Genomic DNA, 23,379 nt, shown 5'->3' with positions numbered 1-23,379 from the left:
AAGTAAACGATCATAAGTAAATCAACAATAAGAATTACTATATGACATAAAAAAATTTAAATTTAGTGAATTCATATCCAACGATTCCAAAAGTCATGTGATCACTAATCTATCAAATATTGATAATCCGTCACTACTATTTTAACAATTCAATTATCACTATTCTCATGTACACATCACCTTTGCATGCATGATAGGAATTTTTATTTATTCCTATGCAAAGCTTCCCATGCAAAATAATTTGCAACAAGTCAATAATTTAAATAAATCATTAGTACTTTAATACTTACTTCAATCCACAAGTGTGTGGAAAATTCAAGTTGTGCTTTGTCGTGGAGCAAGCTCTGTGCTTTGATTATTCCGTTCGGGATCTAAAAATAAATTACTACGTAAGATTTCTTCTTATGAGAAGAAATAATAATAATAATAATAATAATAATAATAATAATAATAATAATAATAATAATAATAATAATAATAATACTATTATTACTAATATTAATAATAATAGTAATATTATTATATATATATATATATTTACGTAAGCATATATATACATATATATAAGTATTCAATAATAATATATATATCTATACGTATTATGTGCATGTGTGTGAGTTCATTTATTTTACGTAAGTATACGTTTATACTTATATATGTGAGGTGTATAACACAAGCAAAAATTTGAGATAGGTTCGTTAGCTACCGGCGATATCAACGCCGATGAGATAAACGGTGATTGGAGGCTGAGCTTGATGGCTTTGGTATCGTGGGGGATGGCTTCAGTTCGTCTGAAAATAAGCCGGAAGTGAGGGCAGCGCAAGGTGCGAAACAAAGGTGCTCGCCGAGAGATATTTCGGCCCTTTGTTCGTGATGATGTTCGATCGTGGAGACGAACGGCTAGGCTGTCCTCGAGCGAGGTTGGTCAGGCTATACGACGGTGTTTTCTTGGCCTCTTTTCGTCGTAGGGAGAGTGAGATACAAAGGTCGCAAGTCGGCTGGTGGATATGTCGAAAATTCGACGTTGGTTGCCGAAGGATATTACGGCCGTTAGTTAGGGAGATAGAGAGAGTATTTCGGCTTTTCGATTTGTGTTGTTGGTAGTCTGAAGATGAAGGATTGGCTACGTTTTGACGGTTCACGGTCTGGTGGTCGGTCGGCGAAGATACGAGTCGACGAAGGCGGTCCACTTGAGCCTTTGCTCAAATTTTCTGGCAACAAAAGAGAGTTTTGAAACGTCTCTTTCGTGACTTGTGCAGCGTCCTTGGCTAGCTTTTGCGAGGGTGTCGACGTAAGAGGGCTGTTTTTGTAACGTAGGTGGCCTTGCTCGCTGCTGCTGCTCGTTGTCAGCTGCTTCTTGCTGTTGTGTGGTGATTACAGATGTGAGAGAGAGTGGTGAGTGTTTGCTAAAAGACGATGAGGCGGTTGTGCTGTATAAGAGAGGAAAGAGAATGTTTGTTTGGCAAGTAGAGGAGAGAGATGAGTGAGCGTAGGAGAGTGAAGAAGGCAGAGCTTATGAAAGGAAAGAAAAACAGTTAGCAGGTGAGTATTAAATGTAAAATAAATTTGATTGCGTAAGGAATGAATGAAACAAATCTATTGTCCCTTATCGAAATCTGCGCATTAACCTGTCGCCCACCCTACAACTCGTAGGTTATCAGTACTGCTATCACCGCTGTCTCCTGGAGTATTATATCCAGTTCCCGTAGACACAATATAGCGGAAAACTTGGTATTATACAAAAATATGATCTCTCCTTAAAATATTAAAATAATTTAATTATTCCCAAAATGATAGTAATTTATCCCCATAATTTTTAGCTCAATTATCAAGTTGTAATTGTGTCATAGCTTATTCCCAAAATTTTAAATTGTGGGATATTTAACAATGCAATAATAATATATATATATGTTTATAATATTATGTATTGTCACAAAAGTAACTAAAATCGTTTATTAATATAAACGATTATTTCTTATATCAAGGATGATATCTCCTTTAAATTCTACCCATATAATATAGATAAATAAATTTTTCATTGCTTAATGAAAAATTTAATAATATCATTTTATGCTCATATAAGCATAATATGATTGACCCATAATATCAATTAGCTCAATGTATATATATATTTATATATGTAAGTATATATCACAAATGTTGCTAAATAAATAGCAGGATTATATATATATATATATATATATATATATAGTTAATAATAATAATCCCTTTTAATGGATATACAAATTATTAATGAGTCATATTTCCTTAATGGACGTGGAATACCATTAAACATGTTAGAAATTTCCTAATTTTAGCAAATGATAAAAGTTTAAATTCCTACCAAATAATCTTTATAATATAATATGAATATAATATATATAAAGAATAAAAAAAATGGCGGGTATTACATCCTCACCCCCTTAAATAAATTTCGTCTCGAAATTTACTAACCTTCAGAGAATAGTTCTGGATATTTCTCTCTCATTTTATCTTCGAGTTCCCACGTAGCTTCTTCCTCTCCATGATGATTCCACATCACCTTGACTAATGGAATAGACTTCGTTCGCAATTGTTGGACCTTCCGATCCATAATTCGTTCTGGCTTTTCTTCAAAACTCAAGTCTGGTTCAAGGGTGATTTCTTCTTGATGAATAACGTGTTTAGGGTCAAACACGTATTTTCGTAGTTGCGACACGTGGAAGACATCGTGAACGCTTGCGAGGTTTGGTGGTAAAGCTAATCTATAAGCGACAGGTCCTATTCTTTCTAGGACGTCATAGGGTCCTATAAATCGAGGTTTAAGTTTTCCTTTTACCCCAAATCTATGTATACCCCTTGATGGCGACACTTTCAAGAAAACTTTGTCACCAACAGCAAATTGAATTTCTGTCCTCCGTGTGTCTGCGTATGTTTTCTGTCGGTCTTGAGCTTCTTTAATTCGCTGTCGAATTTGGCGAATGATGGTGATCATTTCATCGACTGCTTCGGGTCCTAACACCTTTCTTTCCCCTACTTCATCCCAATAAAGTGGAGATCGACATTTCTTTCCGTAGAGGGCTTCGTAAGGTGCCATGTTGATTGTGGCTTGATAGCTATTATTGTAAGCAAATTCGACCAATGGCAGGATTTGCTCCCATTGTGCCCCTCGATCTAAGATCACCGTTCGAATCATGTCTTCAAGAGTTTGTATCGTCCTTTCGGATTGTCCATCCGTTTGTGGGTGATAGGCTGTGCTAAAATTGAGTTTCGTTCCCAACTCCCTTTGTAAACTCACCCAAAATCGCGAGGTGAATTTGGAATCTCGATCAGATGTGATACTCATTGGAATTCCATGTAATCTTACTATCTCGCGGACATAGATTTGAGCTAACTTGCCAGATCCATACATGATAGAGATGGGCACAAAATGAGCACTTTTTGTCAGTCTATCCACGATTACCCATATGGCAGTGTTCCCTTTAGAAGATTTAGGTAATCCAGTGACGAAATCCATGGCAATGTGATCCCATTTCCATTTTGGAATTTCTAATGGTTGCAATTTGCCGTAAGGCCTTTGATGTAGTGCTTTGACTTGTTGGCATTCCAAGCACTTTCCTACAAATAAGGCGATGTCTCGCTTCATTCCTTCCCACCAAAATGCTGACTTCAAATCTTGATACATTTTCGTGCTCCCGGGGTGGGCTGTATAAGGGGTATCATGAGCTTCACTCATGATTTCCTCCTTTAGCTTAACATCATTAGGAACGCATATTCTTCCATTTATCATTAAAGCGTTGTCTGGTGCCTCATGGTATTCTCCCTTCTTATTGGTTCGTACTTCTTTCCTTATCTTTTCTAATTGATCATCGTTTCGTTGCGCAATAACGATTCGAGCTCTCAAATCTGGTGTAGCGCTTAAAGTAGCGACCATTAAATCTGTGGTCAAGGGAGGAGAAAGGGTCTCTATTTTCATTTTCTCAAATTCTCTGATGAGACCTTCTTCTTGGGTAAAAAGACATTCGAGTTTGGCATGTCCTTTTCGGCTTAATGCATCCGCTACTACATTAGCTTTTCCTGGGTGGTAATTAATTCTACAGTCATAATCTTTTACTAATTCAAGCCATCTTCTTTGCCTCATGTTGAGGTCTTTTTGCTCGAAAAAGTACTTAAGACTCTTGTGATCTGTGTATATTTCACAGCGAACACCATACAAATGATGTCTCCATATTTTCAAGGCATGTACCACCGCTGCTAATTCCAGGTCATGTGTAGGGTAATTGTGCTCATGCGGTCGCAACTGTCGTGAAGCGTAGGCAATCACTTTTCCATCTTGCATGAGTACGCATCCTAGTCCATTCTTGGAGGCGTCGGTGTAAATAGCGTATCCTTTACTGCCATCAGGTACCGCAAGTACTGGGGCAGTAGTCAATCTTGCCTTCAGCTCTTGAAAACATTGTTCACATTCTTCTGTCCATTTAAACCTCACGTCTTTCTTTAGTAGTTGAGTCATCGGCTTAGCAATCTTTGAGAATCCCTCAATGAATCTTCGGTAGTATCCTGCCAAGCCAAGAAAACTGCGAACTTCGTGGGGTGTGGACGGTGACTTCCATTCTTGAACGGCTTGTACTTTAGTAGGATCAACTTTGATTCCTTCGGATGAAATGACATGTCCCAAGAAATTCACTTCCTTGAGCCAGAATTCACATTTGGAGAATTTGGCGTAAAGTTTTTCTGATCGCAGCTTTTCCAATACCGTTTGTAGGTGTTCATCATGTTCTTGTTCACTCCTAGAGTATATCAAAATATCATCAATGAACACCAAAACGAATTTGTCTAAGAATTCATGGAATACTCGATTCATTAGATCCATGAATACAGCTGGCGCATTGGTTAAACCAAATGGCATTACAATAAACTCGTAATGGCCGTATCTGGTTCTAAATGCTGTCTTGGGTATATCCTCCTTTCGAATCTTCAATTGATGGTATCCTGTTCTCAAATCTATTTTTGAAAATGTGGTAGCTCCTCTTAATTGATCGAATAAGTCGTCAATTCTGGGTAAGGGATACTTATTCTTTAAAGTCACCTTATTTAATTCGCGGTAATCTATACATAATCGGAGACTACCGTCTTTCTTTTTCACAAACAAAACTGGCGCTCCCCACGGTGATACACTGGGTCGTATAAATCCCAAATCCAATAAGTCTTGTAGTTGTATCTTCAATTCCTGTAATTCGGCTGGCGCCATGCGGTATGGTGCTTTGGAAATAGGTGCAGACCCTGGTTCGAGATCGATGGAGAACTCCAGTTGACGATCTGGTGGCAATCCTGGAAGAGTGTCTGGGAAAACATCCTTGTATTCACGGACAATTGGCACGTCATCTAAGTTGACTGATTTATCTTCTTCTTTGTTCAAGTAGACCACGTAAGCGGTTGCACCTTCTGTTTGTATCAATTTCCTTGCTTTTAGCGCAGAAATGATAGGTGTCTTCTTCCATTTGCGTTCTATACCGTAGAAACACGTAGGCTCTTGCCCGGGTGGTTGAAAAGAAATCCGTCTTTCCTTGCATTGAATTGTCACGAAATTTTCTTCTAACCAATCCATGCCTAATATGATGTCTGTAGTCCACATAGGCATTAACCTTAAGGTTTTCACTGTGATCTTAAGTGGTCCTAACTCAAATTTTAAGTTAGAGCATGTATGGGTCACAGTCGTGAATCTCCCTATTGGCGTAGCTACTCGTAGTGATTGTGGGGCTACTTCTATGTTCAGCTCTAATGTATCCACACATACACAAGAGATGAAAGAATGCGATGCACCCGTATCAAACAAAACAACAATAGGTTTCCCTTTTAATTCTCCAATACCTGTTAAGTTCCCTTGATTTTTGTCAGGTGACTTATTCTCGATTGCATACACCCTCGGGTGACGTGGCGGCTGATCGTTTTGATAGGTTGACTGCACGATGATCAACACGGTTTTGGCGGCGTGGACGAAAATACCGTTGAGGTTGAGGGAACGTGTGCACTTCTTCTACTGCGCGTAATTGAGGCTGAGGTTGAGGATTTTGTTTTCCTCCATTGTTTTGACGATTGGGGCATTGTGGTGAGTAATGTCCCACTTTTCCGCAAGTATAACAAGCGTTACCTCCTGGTCTGCACGCACCGTGGTGTGGTTTCCGGCATTTTGGACAAAACGGAGTGCGCTGAGTATTTTGGGATGGTATGTTCGGTCCGTTTATTGGTCGTTTATCTCCTCCATGTGGTTGAGGAGGTCTCGACATACCGTGCCACGGTTTATTTGATGGTGGTCCGTGTGGCTCCCATTTTCTTTTGCCTTTATTCACCTGATGGTTATTGGGTGGCGTGTGCCCCAATTGAGAATTATGCGTGGCTGGAGGTTGAGTGGCTATTGCTGACCTTTCTGGCTGCATAGCCAATTCCATGTCTAATGCTCGGTTTAAAGCTTCCGTGTAGGTCAGTGCATGTTGGCTGGCTAGCACTACTCGAATCTCTTGGCGAAGTCCAGCACAGAATAGTTCAGACATCTTCTCGTCTGTGTCTACCCGATAAGGGGCATATCTAGCTAAGTCACAAAATTCTCGATCATACTCAGCCACTGATTTCTTTCCTTGGCGGAGGTTTACGAACTCCATCTCGTTCTTTCTCCTGTAGCTTCTAGGAATGTATTTCTCACATAGTGCTGTTTTAAATTCCTCCCAAGTGAGATTGTCTAATTGTTCGGGAGTCATCGTCTTTTGTCTTGCCTCCCACCAAAAATCGGCCGAACCCTTCAACTGGTATGACATGCACAGAATTCGTTCTTGATCATTGCAACGTAAGAATCGGAAAATCCGTTCCATGGAGCGAATCCATTCTTCTGTTACCGAAGGATCACCTTTCCCATCAAATATTGGGGGGTTCTGGCGTAGAAAAAGTTCTTCAATTCTCCTTTCTTGGGGAGGAGGTGGTGGTGGCGTGACTTCTCGCTCTTCTTCTTCCTGGTCTCGAGGTCTTCTCCTTGGAGGCATTTTGACTTATAGCGATGTTCACGATTTTCTATTGAAAACAAGAAAATATAATGACATTATATCACTTACTAAACTATGTTATGCTCCAAACACGATTAGGCATCTTAAGTGTATTAGTACACAGACAAAAATATTATTGCAGTTAATGGGTACTTTTAGCCTCAGGCCATTAGTTTCCCAAGCTGCTTTTATACGTAATATATAACATCAAAATTTCTTTTATTTGATTACTCAGGATCTCTAGTTCTATAGATGACCTAATCGTTATGATTTTGCATATACATTGTATTTCAATTGTAAGAGATTAATATAGGAGCAGATCATTAATAATAGTGACCGCTTTGGCCACGACGCACGTTTCATTCGGGAAAATTGCCTCGATCACGAGGACTTATACAACCAGAACTCGGAAATTTGTAAGATTCCGAGCCCTATCACTACTAGAGTTCTATAGCGGTTAATATAAATATTCATCCCTATCACTTACTATTACAGACATAATTATGCATCAAGTTCTAAAAGCATACATAGCAAACATAATAAGCAAACATAATAAGTCCTTGTTTTCACAACAACCCGATTTTGAAAAAGTTTCATCCCTGTCACATGATACCATATCCTGTCCTAATGGTTACCCCAAGTAGAGACGTGAAGGAATATTAAACTGAATTAACGTTCCGCTTTGCCCGATGATCGTTTCTTGGTTATTATTAATTTACCATACAACGATTAAATCCTAACATGCTCCTATGAATTTAACAGCTGCACGTTGGAGTTCAGAAAAACCTGAAGAATTCAGAAGAATTCGTCAATCTGTCGCTGAACAGGTCAGCCAACTTCAACGCTCCGTTTGACCCCTCAAACGACCTCCAATCGTATTTTGTGTAGAAATACGACTTCTTCATCTTCGAGAGAGCTTTCCGTGGCCGCCTGATTCGTCTGAATCGGAGTTCTGTGGAGGAAGTTATGGCCGTTTTACGGAGACTGCCAGAACTTGGTTTCCTGCGAAAATCTGACTCCAGCTCTGATCTTCTCGACTGTATCCCGCTCAGCTTTCACCGTTGGATGGACAACGATCTATGAAAGTCCCAAGAGAGAATGCTCCACACATTTTTTCTGCGCCCCACAGCTCTCTCAAAACCCTAATTTTTTATCAGTGTATTTTCCTGAGAGCTGACAGCTGTATTTAAATAAAATTAAATACGTGTGGGCACAGAATTAGTGTTGGAGGCGTCTTTCTCTCCTTCTAGGGCTAGGAGACATTGGGCCAGTCCAGGGACCAGATACAAGGAATAAAGATGGGCCTCAAATAAATTAATTTATCTATGGTCAGCCCAGACCATAATTAATTTATAAATATCAGTTCATTCCACTAGAGAACCGATACTGACTTACCCCTTTATTGCCGGTGATGAGTCGGGGGCTTGTATTTAGACTTATTAAATCTCCGTATTTAAAATATCCGACATCCATTAATTAATTAGAGCTCTGACAGCTTAAATTAATTAATCTCTTAATAATTCCTTAAGCAGTACCACTCAAACTTTATTATTACGCCTGAACTTAATCAACCTGCAGGGTTTAGCGCAATAAACCTTATTGAGCTCCTTAAGGGGATGTCATTATCCTATACCGGATACGGGTACTAATACAGATAATCAAATATCATATATTAACCGCTATCACCCAAGATACAGAGTACTCGAGTTAGTATATAACTTTCACCCATAGTAAGTCAAAGTGATATACGAATTAACATATATATCTGAATACTTATTAGTATTAAGATCTTATAAGTCACCGAGATCTTGATTCTTCACTTAAGTCAGATAGAAGAATACATCTCAACTGTGGTCCTATCAATACGTAATGACGTACCAGTATAGACAAGTAGCCAAGACAAACTACTTCCATCTATACTGCAGCCTAAACCAATAACTTGTCCTAGAGTTATTTCGGCTGTGATCATATTATATCTCTTAAGGTTATTCCAATTATATGGTCTTCTGTGATCTACAACACACCATATAATCTACTTATATAGAGATAAAGAACATACATATGCAATCATGAACACAATCAGATAGGAGATTAGATAGTGAACTTAGGAAACATTGTATACAAGCATAAAACGTTCTTGCTTTCAGTATACAAATCCAACAATCTCCCACTTATACTAAAGCAAACTTTTAGTATACAATGCGTCTATTTACCAATCACTTAACACTTCTCCCACTTATACTTAAAGTTTCCTAAGTGGGTGGCATCAATCTGGCATCAATCGCATTCCCATCTTTCAATGACCATTTGCGATAAGCCTTTTGTGAAAAGATCAGTAGGTTTCTCCAATATGTGAGAATTTATTCTTTGAGCACATAACCTCGATTTACGAATAATTGTATAACTTGGTACTTACTCTCCATGTGTTTGACCCCTTGTGGTTCTTGGATTCCTTAGAGTTCGCAACTGCACTTGAGGTATCACGAAAGTGATGCTCTCACGCAAACTAGGAATCACCCTTAGATCCTGGAGGTAGTGGTCAAACCAAAAGGTTTTACCTCCCAAGAAAAAACACATAGCTCGAGGTAATTATTCTTTGTTCCGGTCAGCCTGGAAATCCGAGATCATATAATCCAAAAAGGAACTAAACTGTCTAACTGGTAAACTATCCTTATTCTCTAGTCAGGGACTTGAGAATATAATTTACCACAATTCAGTGTCCTTAACTAGGACTATATTGATATCTTACAATCATGCTAACTGCATAGCAAATATAAGATCTCGTATATAGCAATCCATACATGAAGCTATCTACTGCGGAAATGTAGAAAACTGCCTTCATTTCCTCAACCTCAATAGGCATCTTAAGACATAGTCTTTAGATCAAGGAACGCCATATCTAAAAGGTAGCAATCCTTTCTTGGCGGTATTCATACTAAAACGAGTATTCTCAGTATCAGTGTAAGACACTCGAGATAAGCCCAACATCTTTTTCTAGTGATCCCTTATAACCTTGATCACAAAGATGTATACTATACCTCCTTAGTCTTTCATCTGAAACTGTTCGGATAACCATTACTTTATGTCCTGACAATAGCTCCATATTGTCGCCAATTAGGAGGATATTATCTACATAAAATGCAAGATAAACCACATCACCGATGACACGAGAGCGATTGACACGAGATGCTTCTCTCCCTCCCTCACGTAACCTTCAGGTTGTTGCACATGGATGTCCTTCCCTCTTTCAAGGAAATATATATGACATCCATTTGCCAGACCTCGATGGTTTAAGTGAACTGCTATGGGTAAAATGATCCGAATGTTCTGAGCATGGTACTGGCGAAAATATCATCATAACCTATACCCTCACACTGGGCATAACCTTTCGCCACCAGTCTAGCTTTAAAAGCTACGACCTTGCTCATTCGGGCTTATCATTCTCTTGTATACTCACTTGCAACCTATGGCTTTACGGCATTCTGGTAGCAAGATTCTCTTAGTATACAACCATATTCTTAATGGATTGCTCCATTGAGGCGTGCCAGGAATCTACATTCTCGTCTTCCACTAATTCCAAGTAGATATCTGGGTCGATTCTCTTATATTCACTACCAGAGACTGAATCCAAAGATTCTCCCAAGAATATAAATCGATCGGGTTGTCCCACAACCCTCCCACTACAATGGATCTGTGGTGGCACATGTGTGTCAACAGTGCGTGCAGTGTCTTGTGGTACAAAACTCTTGCACACTTGGCTTGGGTGATGGAATCGCCTGTCTAATGTCTTCAATTTCTTGAAGTACACCATCTGACTTGGATTAGTGATTATTCCCATAGCCCACTTCTAAGAATCGTGTGTCATTGCTAATAACCACCTTCTGATTCTTTAGGACTAATTGCAAAGATGCATAACTCATCATTGAACATATTTTTCCAAGAGTGACCTATTTCTTCTCTCCACCATACCATCTTATATAGGGATTACACGGTGTAGTAAACTGGGTTGGAATCCCAAACACTGACAATGAATCAGAAAAGATCATTCCTAACACATTATTGGCCCTTTATCCCCTTTGTCATGAATGACCCGGTCTCCATCTTTTCCTCTATACAGGATTCGCAGGTTCGAAATAGTACAACCTGGATTGAATCCAATGTACTTATTTAGACACGAGCCTTTGGATCCTATTAAGATAGATGTGACCTATTTCTAGGGTATAAATATATGTGTAAGATCCTCATGAGAGATTAGCCTTAACTTTTCTCTTTCTTTTGTTCGATGATGTAAATGCAATATAAAGGTATTTTGTAGACAAGTTATAGTATGAAGAGAGATGTTCAAAATACCAGAATAGACAACTTTGTCATTTCTTATGATAGAAACACCACTATCAAAAATGACATAAGATCCATCTATTCAAAATTTTGGAACATGATAAGGAACTCTCAAAAACTAAACTATGTCTTTAGAACTTAAAGACAAGGCTTCAATTGCAACAACTGCGACTTTAGTCACGTTGCCTATGAAGACAATCATCTCATCACTTCTCAGCTTCCTTGTCAGCTTAAAAAGCCATGCAAGGTGTAACAATCATTATGCAGTTTCTCTCGTTATCCACTACTCACAACTGAGTAGAAAATGAGCTGATATGTCTCAGTTACTATAGCAAGTGAAGTACCTTATCCCTTTGCCTTGAGTATTGAAAGAAAAAATCTTCAATACTCAATCTTATCACACCACTACTCCCACTATTTCCCTTGTCTTTCTTGCCCCTTGGACCCTTCTTCTTCCCGTCATTCGACGAAAAAGATGGCTCTCCTTTGGCAATAACAAGTGCTTGCACATTCTTTCCCACAACTTCCTTAGCCGTAACTAGAGCATTCAACAACTCAAAAGAGTATTATCTTTCTTGCTCATAACAGCGTTAAGGCAGGAAGTTCTTAATTAAAAGACTTGGGAAGAGAGTTCAGGATAAATTCGACTTTTGCCTCACCGTCGATACTCCCACTGAGCAAGTCAAGTCCGTCAAGAATTGCATGACATGCTCGTGCACTGAGCTGTGCTCACTCATAAAATTAACAAGATTACTCTCATCAAATTTAAATGAACAGCTCAGTCCAACTCTTCGAACACTTTCTTGAGATTCAGCATGATGCTAATAGCATCGTCCTATGCCCTGATGTTGGAGCTACAAGGTTTGTGACATTATACTCATAATAAAGCATATAGCCATATTATTCGTCACATGCCACCTTTTATGTAGTTCCTTTTTCCCATCAGTTGTCTCATTGTTCGAACAAATAGAACGTCGAGTAGTAAGCAACACAAAATATGTGTTTAGTTTGTGATAAAGATAGAAATCCAAAACTGCGTTTCCATTTTATATATGTGGACCGGTTAAAAGACTTTGTGCAAGAATAAAGAAACAGGAGACATAGACATATCTGAAAGTAACGAACATAAAGCACATAATTCGTAACAATAATATTGTAACCTTTTGATAAAATAATATTAATGAAACCTCCAACCGCTCAAAGAATCCCATGTGCAAGCCACGTGGGATGGACGTTTACACACGAACCCCTCAACCAGACTATTCACCTAGTCATTTAATTTCTATCCATGTCAACTTAACCTTTTGACAAAAGAAATCAATAGTTGGCACCTTAACTAGACCATATCATCATCAAGAAGGGACTCCTTTGGGAGTTGTACATTGTACTTGATATGATATCTAAGCAATGACCACATTTTAACCTTAAAAATTAAATTCTCGAAATTAGCATACTCACTCGGACCATGCCGCTTTCAATTTAATTTCATTGGTTATCTTATTTAATACCATTCTCCAAAGTACTTGTGAAAAATTATACAAGTAAGCCACGTGGGGTGGACGTTTACTGCATAACTCCCACTACTTTAATGGTTTAAATATTTTTATAGAAACCTCATCTGACAAACTTATGAGAAACAAATATGAAGTAAGCCACGTGGGGTGGACGTTTACTCACATTGTCAATCATTTTGTCTAGAGACCGCATGTGGAGGTCTACATAATTTTAAGAATAAAATTAATTAGAAATAACCAGAATTTAACTTTGAAATTAAATTCTCGAATTTTGACATACTCACTCGGACCATGCCGCATTCAATTTAATTTCTTAGTTATCTTATTTAAATCCATCATCTAAAATACTCGTGAAAAATTATACGAGTAAGCCACGTGGGGTGGACGTTTACTGCATAACTCCCACTACTTTAATGGATTTAAATATTTTTATAGAAATCTCATCTGACAAACTTATGAAAGAACAAACATGAAGTAAGCCACGTGGGGTGGACGTTTACTCACATTGTCAATCATTTTGTCTAGAGACCGCATGTGGAAAACTAAATAATTTTTTAATCATCTATAAAATTATCAATACAGCTTAGTCCTTTTTTCTTTCAAAAGGTTTGATCATGCTCAACACATAATCCTAAACATGCTCATCTAGAACGCAACATGTAAAACATGCTCGCAGAATTCTAAAACATGCTTAGGAAAACGATAAACCTACTATCATGCTTGTCTAAGCGCAGTTAATAAAACATATTAACAAGCAAAAACGAGCAAAAGCAAGTAAAGAGCATAAAGGATTAACAACCACGACATGCAAAGAACATAATTAAAACAAAAAAGTTCTTCGTGACCCATTCGTGGAATCCCAATTCTAATCTATTACATTTAAAACAGAAAAGAAAAGGCTCAAAAACGTAAAAACTCGGCCCGAACAGCTTCATCAGGCCCGTCTTTGAAAATAAGGTTTGGGCCCCTAGGCGCCGCCGCCTCCCTTCCTCGACAGCCGCTGGACAGCACCGCCGCAGCAGCTCCCGGCGTGCATCGCAGCACCCTGGCGCGTATCCCGGCACAAGCAGCAGCCCGGCTCGGCACCCGCCTGGCTCGACAGCAGCTCTCGGCGCCACCAGCTGCAGCAGCAGGCGCGCGCAGCCACCAGCAGCGGGCTCCAGCGCGGACTGGACGGCAGCAGCGACAGCGGCAGTGCGTCGCCTCCCGGGCACGCCGCGCGCACAGCGCGCAGGCACTGCCCGAGGCGCGCGCTGCCACCATCGCTCGCCTCCTCCTCGCCTTGACTCGCGCCATCAGCAGCGGACTCCGGCCCCTTGGCGCTCAAGCAGCAGCTCGGCAGCAGCGGCCGTGTGACGCCGTCCGGGCACGCAGCGCGCGAAGCGCACATGCGCAGCCCTAGGCGTGCACCGCCCCCACTCGCCCCAGCCCCGCCTCGCCTCGCCTCGGCCTCGCCTCGCTGATCCGCACGAGCAGCAGCAAGGACGCACGACGCCAGCCCGGGCGCACGACGCACAGCGCGCAAGCGCTCGTGCGCGCGCGGCCCTCGGCGCCGGCGGCCTTGCTCGCTCCGTGCCCGTTGGCCTCCGTTCCACCAAAACACCGTTCCTCGTTGTTGATTCGTCGTCATCCTCGTTTCGTTCCTCGGTTTTACAGATTTACAACGGAAAAACAAATACAATTGAAATCCTAATCTAACCACGGATTTTCTCGTGGTGAAAAACGATTACAACGTCAAACGACGTATCCCACGAAACAACAGACCACGAAGAACAGCAGCAGTAAAAACAACGCACATTATTAATCGTACATAAATTAATAATAGAGCCAAGAAATTAATCCTGGGCTCTGATACCAATTGAAGGAATATTAAACTGAATTAACGTTCCGCTTTGCCCGATGATCGTTTCTTGGTTATTATTAATTTACCATACAACGATTAAATCCTAACATGCTCCTATGAATTTAACAGCTGCACGTTGGAGTTCAGAAAAACCTGAAGAATTCAGAAGAATTCGTCAATCTGTCGCTGAACAGGTCAGCCAACTTCAACGCTCCGTTTGACCCCTCAAACGACCTCCAATCGTATTTTGTACAGAAATACGACTTCTTCATCTTCGAGAGATCTTTCCGTGGCCGCCTGATTCGTCTGAATCGGAGTTCTGTGGAGGAAGTTATGGCCGTTTTACGGAGACTGCCAGAACTTGGTTTCCTGCGAAAATCTGACTCCAGCTCTGATCTTCTCGACTGTATCCCGCTCAGCTTTCACCGTTGGATGGACAACGATCTATGAAAGTCCCAAGAGAGAATGCTCCACACATTTTTTCTGCGCCCCACAGCTCTCTCAAAACCCTAATTTTTTATCAGTGTATTTTCCTGAGAGCTGACAGCTGTATTTAAATAAAATTAAATACGTGTGGGCACAGAATTAGTGTTGGAGGCGTCTTTCTCTCCTTCTAGGGCTAGGAGACATTGGGCCAGTCCAGGGACCAGATACAAGGAATAAAGATGGGCCTCAAATAAATTAATTTATCTATGGTCAGCCCAGACCATAATTAATTTATAAATATCAGTTCATTCCACTAGAGAACCGATACTGACTTACCCCTTTATTGCCGGTGATGAGTCGGGGGCTTGTATTTAGACTTATTAAATCTCCGTATTTAAAATATCCGACATCCATTAATTAATTAGAGCTCTGACAGCTTAAATTAATTAATCTCTTAATAATTCCTTAAGCAGTACCACTCAAACTTTATTATTACGCCTGAACTTAATCAACCTGCAGGGTTTAGCGCAATAAACCTTATTGAGCTCCTTAAGGGGATGTCATTATCCTATACCGGATACGGGTACTAATACAGATAATCAAATATCATATATTAACCGCTATCACCCAAGATACAGAGTACTCGAGTTAGTATATAACTTTCACCCATAGTAAGTCAAAGTGATATACGAATTAACATATATATCTGAATACTTATTAGTATTAAGATCTTATAAGTCACCGAGATCTTGATTCTTCACTTAAGTCAGATAGAAGAATACATCTCAACTGTGGTCCTATCAATACGTAATGACGTACCAGTATAGACAAGTAGCCAAGACAAACTACTTCCATCTATACTGCAGCCTAAACCAATAACTTGTCCTAGAGTTATTTCGGCTGTGATCATATTATATCTCTTAAGGTTATTCCAATTATATGGTCTTCTGTGATCTACAACACACCATATAATCTACTTATATAGAGATAAAGAACATACATATGCAATCATGAACACAATCAGATAGGAGATTAGATAGTGAACTTAGGAAACATTGTATACAAGCATAAAACGTTCTTGCTTTCAGTATACAAATCCAACAAGACGTTCTTTCAACTGGCTTCCATCTTCATGCATCTCCTCGGTGCAACTACATTTGTCCTCCGAGCTGTGTGCTTTTTCCACCGGCGGGTACCTATAGGTTGTCCAGTGCCTATCCATCATGCTAGTCCCTATAAACATCGGCTTCATATTCGGCTGCTGAATATTCCACTGGATCTTCTTCTGATTCTTCTTCTTCTTCTGATTCGCTTACATGATTTGGTAGCCGAGATGGCCCTGCTTCAAAATTATGAGGGGTAGAAAATAAGCCAAAATATGGATGAGTTGGGTCATATGCCATTGGTTGAGACTGCACAGTAAGAGGTGAAACAGGCCTAGGTGGGAAATAATTTGGTTCATTCCCAAGAAAGGACATGTTAGACTCTACGTGTGGTAGAAAATGAGGATCACCACGAGTCTCGAAGTTATTGCGTGACATGGCAAAGTCGTACGGTGACGCGCAGTATGCTTCCAGCCCGGGTGGGGTCATGGGAGGAATAGACATACTAAGAGCTAAGGGGGCACGGTTAGGTCCTATCGAGGTTTTGCAGAAAAGGAAATGGGTCGTACTGGAATTGGTAATTAACTATTCCTGTTTCTATGTCAATCAGTCCCTCTATGTCATCAAAGGGTCCAGGAGGTGGATCCTCGTTAGAGTAATATCGATGGCTGATGGTAGCAATGAAACCTCGAAAGTCCCCGTACAAAACTCCTCCAATGAGCGTCCCGTCAATATGGTAGCGTATTAGGTATGTCGCCCAAAGTCTCCATTCCCGAGGCAGCAATGGAATTAAGTTCATTATTCCTTCCACTCCGTCGACACCATATTCTCCCGCCTGCAGCCATAGAGCATGGTAATGACCTAGGAATTGACCTAGGGTATCCCCTTCATTTCGTTGATAAGTTCTGAAGATCATCACGATCTCTTCTGGATTTTCCATCCTGTAAGGAAATATTCCTTATCACAGATTGATACTTAAGATTTAGTGAAGTTCATTCACTTATATCCCTCTTCATAGGAAGAAAGAATGGTAAATCAAACCAATTCATTCATAAGGAAATAGCAAATAATTGCTTACCTTGCTCCAAAAATTTAATTATTGACATGTAAAATATAAATTCCAAAACATTGTTTAATTGACAACTCGCACAATAGACTATAAGTTGATGATATTAACATCAATAATCCATATATATGTCTATATTCTCACATCATTATAAACATATAATCTAAATCGTACCTTGATAAGCTGGAGGGAGGAGAGGCCGAGATTCTGTTACACTCCGATCACAACTTACACTAAGATTTTAAACAAGTCATAAACTCTATCAATTTGAAACATGGTCATGACTTTTCAAAAAAATAAGACCTCAGAGCCAAAGACTGGCTCTGATACCACTCTGTCGCGGCCCGACATCTAGCTAGTAATAGCATAAACCGAGTATCCCGCGACTAATTAAGAAAAAGGATCGATTTAACAATAATAACAATAAACCATTTATTTCAACCATTTCATAATAAAGTTTGATCAAATCAGAGGCGACTCGCATAACGGACAATATGCAAATCAATACTAGGCATTATTAGTCCAGTACTAAGTTAATTAAGTCATCAAATCTAAATTTTATTTTACAAACATTTCAACAGGAGATAGACAACCATAGTCATGACACACAAAGTATTACATCATTACAAGGTAAAAAGGTATCTAGTTATAGATGTTCACAGAGCAACACAAATGAAAGCATAATCGGATCATTCGTATGAAGACGCGTGATCCGTGAGGTCTAAACGAGATATCATAGATATGCCATCACAAGCTAAGGCATACGCCTTGGAGTTCATGATAAAGCAAAAGTGAAAACATATAATAGACGTCATTTTGAAGTGTCGGGTGTAACAGACTCTTCGCACATAACGCCTCCTCCTCTCCATCTCTTCTTATCCTGCACATTTAGAAATATATGCAGGGCTGAGTAACAAAATATTACTCAGTGGACATGTGCCGAAGATAATTTAAACAGTGCTACTTAGAGCTATACGTTGAACTTGCCTGTAATATAGCAAAACACAAGTATATAAATTTTTAGAAGAAAAGTTACCTGTGCCTGCCATATTTTTTTTTTTTTTTTTAACAAGAGATAATAATAATCCAACATATATATATTTATCTATATATATGTGTATAAATAAATTTAACAATAATTCTTCAATATGGATGTCCAATAACATAGAATGCATGTACCTCTGCTACTCAACATTTTTCCTCATCATAAAGATGGTAATAGTAACAATATAGGGAAGAGAAGGTGGCCCCCTTTCTCAACCCCGTGACCGGCCGATGCATAACAACGGCTCACGATCACCACTGTGCACATACCTTAACTAGTAGCCCGTCAGCTCACATAGTTCAAGGCCGATCGTATTACGTTGTAGCAGGTACAATACACTTCATAATCACTCATTAAAAACATGGCAAGTCAACAATTTTAATCACATTATACTTAATAATAATAGTAGGAAGTTTAGTCGAAATATATATATATATATATATATATATATATTTTATATAATTTTTTTTTTTAACCCACATAGGAAGGTTCGCGAGGCCCACATATTAGGGTTAGAAGATATGCCCACCTGTCGTCCTTGCTTTCCTTCTTTTAGTGACGTAGATTACCTTGTCACTTTTCCTCGTTCAACCCTTGATAGCAATAATACGTGTTTTTATTAATACGGAAAAAGGGAAACGACACGCATAGTGAGTTATATTATTCACTCAATTCCAAATAAAATCAAAATTTATTCAAACGAATTGTCTTTAAAAATAATTACTTTTATAATTATTAAGAAAATGAGGCTTGATAACTCAATGATAATAGTGCTTAAATCAACAAAATCTTAATCAATTTTAAGTAAACGATCATAAGTAAATCAACAATAAGAATTACTATATGACATAAAAAAATTTAAATTTAGTGAATTCATATCCAACGATTCCAAAAGTCATGCGATCACTAATCTATCAAATATTGATAATCTGTCACTACTATTTTAACAATTCAATTATCACTATTCTCATGTACACATCACCTTTGCATGCATGATAGGAATTTTTATTTATTCCTATGCAAAGCTTCCCATGCAAAATAATTTGCAACAAGTCAATAATTTAAATAAATCATTAGTACTTTAATACTTACTTCAATCCACAAGTGTGTGGGAAATTCAAGTTGTGCTTTGTCGTGGAGCAAGCTCTGTGCTTTGATTATTCCGTTCGGGATCTAAAAATAAATTACTACGTAAGATTTCTTCTTATGAGAAGAAATAATAATAATAATAATAATAATAATAATAATAATAATAATAATAATAATAATAATAATAATACTATTATTACTAATATTAATAATAATAGTAATATTATTATATATATATATATATATTTACGTAAGCATATATATACATATATATAAGTATTCAATAATAATATATATATATCTATACGTATTATGTGCATGTGTGTGAGTTCATTTATTTTACGTAAGTATACGTTTATACTTATATATGTGAGGTGTATAACACAAGCAAAAATTTGAGATAGGTTCGTTAGCTACCGGCGATATCAACGCCGATGAGATAAACGGTGATTGGAGGCTGAGCTTGATGGCTTTGGTATCGTGGGGGATGGCTTCAGTTCGTCTGAAAATAAGCCGGAAGTGAGGGCAGCGCAAGGTGCGAAACAAAGGTGCTCGCCGAGAGATATTTTCGGCCCTTTGTTCGTGATGATGTTCGATCGTGGAGACGAACGGCTAGGCTGTCCTCGAGCGAGGTTGGTCAGGCTATACGACGGTGTTTTCTTGGCCTCTTTTCGTCGTAGGGAGAGTGAGATACAAAGGTCGCAAGTCGGCTGGTGGATATGTCGAAAATTCGACGTTGGTTGCCGAAGGATATTACGGCCGTTAGTTAGGGAGATAGAGAGAGTATTTCGGCTTTTCGATTTGTGTTGTTGGTAGTCTGAAGATGAAGGATTGGCTACGTTTTGACGGTTCACGGTCTGGTGGTCGGTCGGCGAAGATACGAGTCGACGAAGGCGGTCCACTTGAGCCTTTGCTCAAATTTTCTGGCAACAAAAGAGAGAGTTTTGAAACGTCTCTTTCGTGACTTGTGCCAGCGTCCTTGGCTAGCTTTTGCGAGGGTGTCGACGTAAGAGGGCTGTTTTTGTAACGTAGGTGGCCTTGCTCGCTGCTGCTGCTCGTTGTCAGCTGCTTCTTGCTGTTGTGTGGTGATTACAGATGTGAGAGAGAGTGGTGAGTGTTTGCTAAAAGACGGTGAGGCAGTTGTGCTGTATAAGAGAGGAAAGAGAATGTTTGTTTGGCAAGTAGAGGAGAGAGATGAGTGAGCGTAGGAGAGTGAAGAAGGCAGAGCTTATGAAAGGAAAGAAAAACAGTTAGCAGGTGAGTATTAAATGTAAAATAAATTTGATTGCGTAAGGAATGAATGAAACAAATCTATTGTCCCTTATCGAAATCTGCGCATTAACCTGCCGCCCACCCTACAACTCGTAGGTTATCAGTACTGCTATCACCGCTGTCTCCTGGAGTATTATATCCAGTTCCCGTAGACACAATATAGCGGAAAACTTGGTATTATACAAAAATATGATCTCTCCTTAAAATATTAAAATAATTTAATTATTCCCAAAATGATAGTAATTTATCCCCATAATTTTTAGCTCAATTATCAAGTTGTAATTGTGTCATAGCTTATTCCCAAAATTTTAAATTGTGGGATATTTAACAATGCAATAATAATATATATATGTTTATAATATTATGTATTGTCACAAAAGTAACTAAAATCGTTTATTAATATAAACGATTATTTCTTATATCAAGGATGATATCTCCTTTAAATTCTACCCATATAATATAGATAAATAAATTTTTCATTGCTTAATGAAAAATTTAATAATATCATTTTATGCTCATATAAGCATAATATGATTGACCCATAATATCAATTAGCTCAATGTATATATATATTTATATATGTAAGTATATATCACAAATGTTGCTAAATAAATAGCAGGTTATATATATATATATATATATATATATATATATATATAGTTAATAATAATAATCCCTTTTAATGGATATAAAAATTATTAATGAGTCATATTTCCTTAATGGACGTGGAATACCATTAAACATGTTAGAAATTTCCTAATTTTAGCAAATGATAAAAGTTTAAATTCCTACCAAATAATCTTTATAATATAATATGAATATAATATATATATAAAGAATAAAAAAAATGGCGGGTATTACAGGCTGGCTCTTCGGTTCTCCTTCTACTCGTAATTAGTTAATCCCACCAAACAAGTGCGTAGTCTGTGAACTCAATCGCTGCCAATTTCACCTTCTTGAGCTCGGAATAGTTGTGGCAATCAAATATTAACTCAACCTTTCTCTCCCACTCAAGATATAGGTCTGGATCGTTCCTCCCTTGGAATGAAGGGATGGTCATCTTGATGTTGCTGATGTTGTCATCTTGATAATTCTGACCCCCTTCTCTACGCCAACGCCCATCATCTTCTTCTTCATATTCTGACTCCTCGACATACTCATCGCGAGGATGAATATGGCGAATTGGCATGCACAATCCTCCATTACCACGTCCTCCTCGATCTCCTCGGCCTCTGTGACCACCACGGCCATCTCGAGTCCAAGTGGGATGATTTTGCTCGAACTGGTCCAGTCTATGTTCCACCTTCTGGTCCATCCTCTCATTCATCCCTTCGAATTTGGATCTCATCAACTGTCTAATTTTCGATCTGAAAGCCTCCATTAGGAGATTCGGATCAATGGCAGATTGATCCTCTACACGCAGACCCTGTTCATCTTTCTTTGACATTGTGACACAAAACAAGAAAAGTTAGTAAAAACAATAATAAGAAGGGACCTCACCGCCTCACAAGCACTCGTGTATAGCACACAAATATGAATCACTCAACATTCGTGTATCACACAAATCACGGCTTTTTCCCTCAAATAAGCTCGCCACTCTTGCCTTTTTCCTCTCTAGTTCTCTCCCAAGAAAATCAAATTCCCGCAATCTACCACTTAAATTCAAAGTACCAACTGTACAACGAGGTCACCAAGCGCACTCAACGAGAGCACTCAATGAAACGCCCCACAAGGAACCACAGCACACACACAGATTGTATAGGACTCAACAAGAACGCAAAAAATACTCACGAGACGCAGACTGGAAAATAAAAAAAAAGTGCTGCGCTGACAAAAAAAAATTCCCAACGCTCTATACTACCCCAAAGAAGTAAAGGAACAAACTGTAGGAAGGAAAAATTTCTAGAAATTTTCAAGACTTGGTATTTTTCTTCTTCGTTGTTTTTTCTCTCTTTTTTTATAACTTTTATGATACGTAAAGTTTGATGAACTCAATAACGGTGATAAACGGATGGAATTATGGAGTATGGACTGGTGGAAAAGGTGTGCGTGAATATGGAAAGATGGAAAGATGGAATAAATGTGAAAGATAGAAATATGGAGTATAGAATAGGTGTATATGGAAACAAAACCCTAGCAACGTCTACCCTTGACGAAGATGAAAACGGAACCTGTATGATGATACCAAATGATATGATCCTCGCCGGTATTAGTATGAACTCTGCCGGACCGATCAAATAAACACGCGCGGAAGACTTGAAAACACGAACGATAAATAAAAGGAACGATAAAAGATGGAAATCACAAAACCTCTTAATCTAATCTACGAAATGATCTAGGAGAACGAATCCCTAAACCCCAACGTATGATTGACGCAGCAACTCGGGGACGATGAATGACACGCGACGAGGGTTGGTGAACTCGCCGTTACGTCGATAGATTGAATTTGCTTGGGCAAAATTCAGGAAGAACTCGAAGTCCTCAAGAGAGAATAAACTCAGAAATTTTCATATATCAAAAGTTAGGTTCTTGTTCAACATGCAAAAGCCTTATATATAGGCAAACTAAACCCTAATCTAATGATCCCTCAAAAAAAGAAAAAAAATCCCTAATCTAATGAAGGAAATAAACGTAAAAACAAGGAAACTCTGAAACAAAGAAACAAAGAAA

General features: G+C 38.8%; 1 protein-coding gene across 1 annotated transcript; it reads right to left on the bottom strand.

The window, feature by feature from the left end:
- Positions 1–2,449: 2,449 nt before the first annotated feature.
- LOC131008107 (uncharacterized) lies at positions 2,450–7,013 on the bottom strand. Its single transcript, XM_057935006.1, has 4 exons — positions 6,269–7,013; positions 5,156–5,601; positions 4,052–4,942; positions 2,450–3,259 (listed from the first exon to the last, which is right to left on the bottom strand). The coding sequence occupies exons 1-4, from the start codon at positions 7,011–7,013 to the stop codon at positions 2,450–2,452; spliced, it is 2,892 nt and encodes a 963-aa protein (XP_057790989.1).
- Positions 7,014–23,379: the final 16,366 nt, after the last annotated feature.

The sequence above is a fragment of the Salvia miltiorrhiza genome, chromosome 2 (assembly GCF_028751815.1).
Source record: "Salvia miltiorrhiza cultivar Shanhuang (shh) chromosome 2, IMPLAD_Smil_shh, whole genome shotgun sequence".
NCBI classification, from domain to species: Eukaryota; Viridiplantae; Streptophyta; class Magnoliopsida; order Lamiales; family Lamiaceae; genus Salvia; species Salvia miltiorrhiza.
The sequence above is the reverse complement of the archived record's forward strand: the minus strand, read 5'-3'. Positions and strand labels throughout refer to the sequence as shown.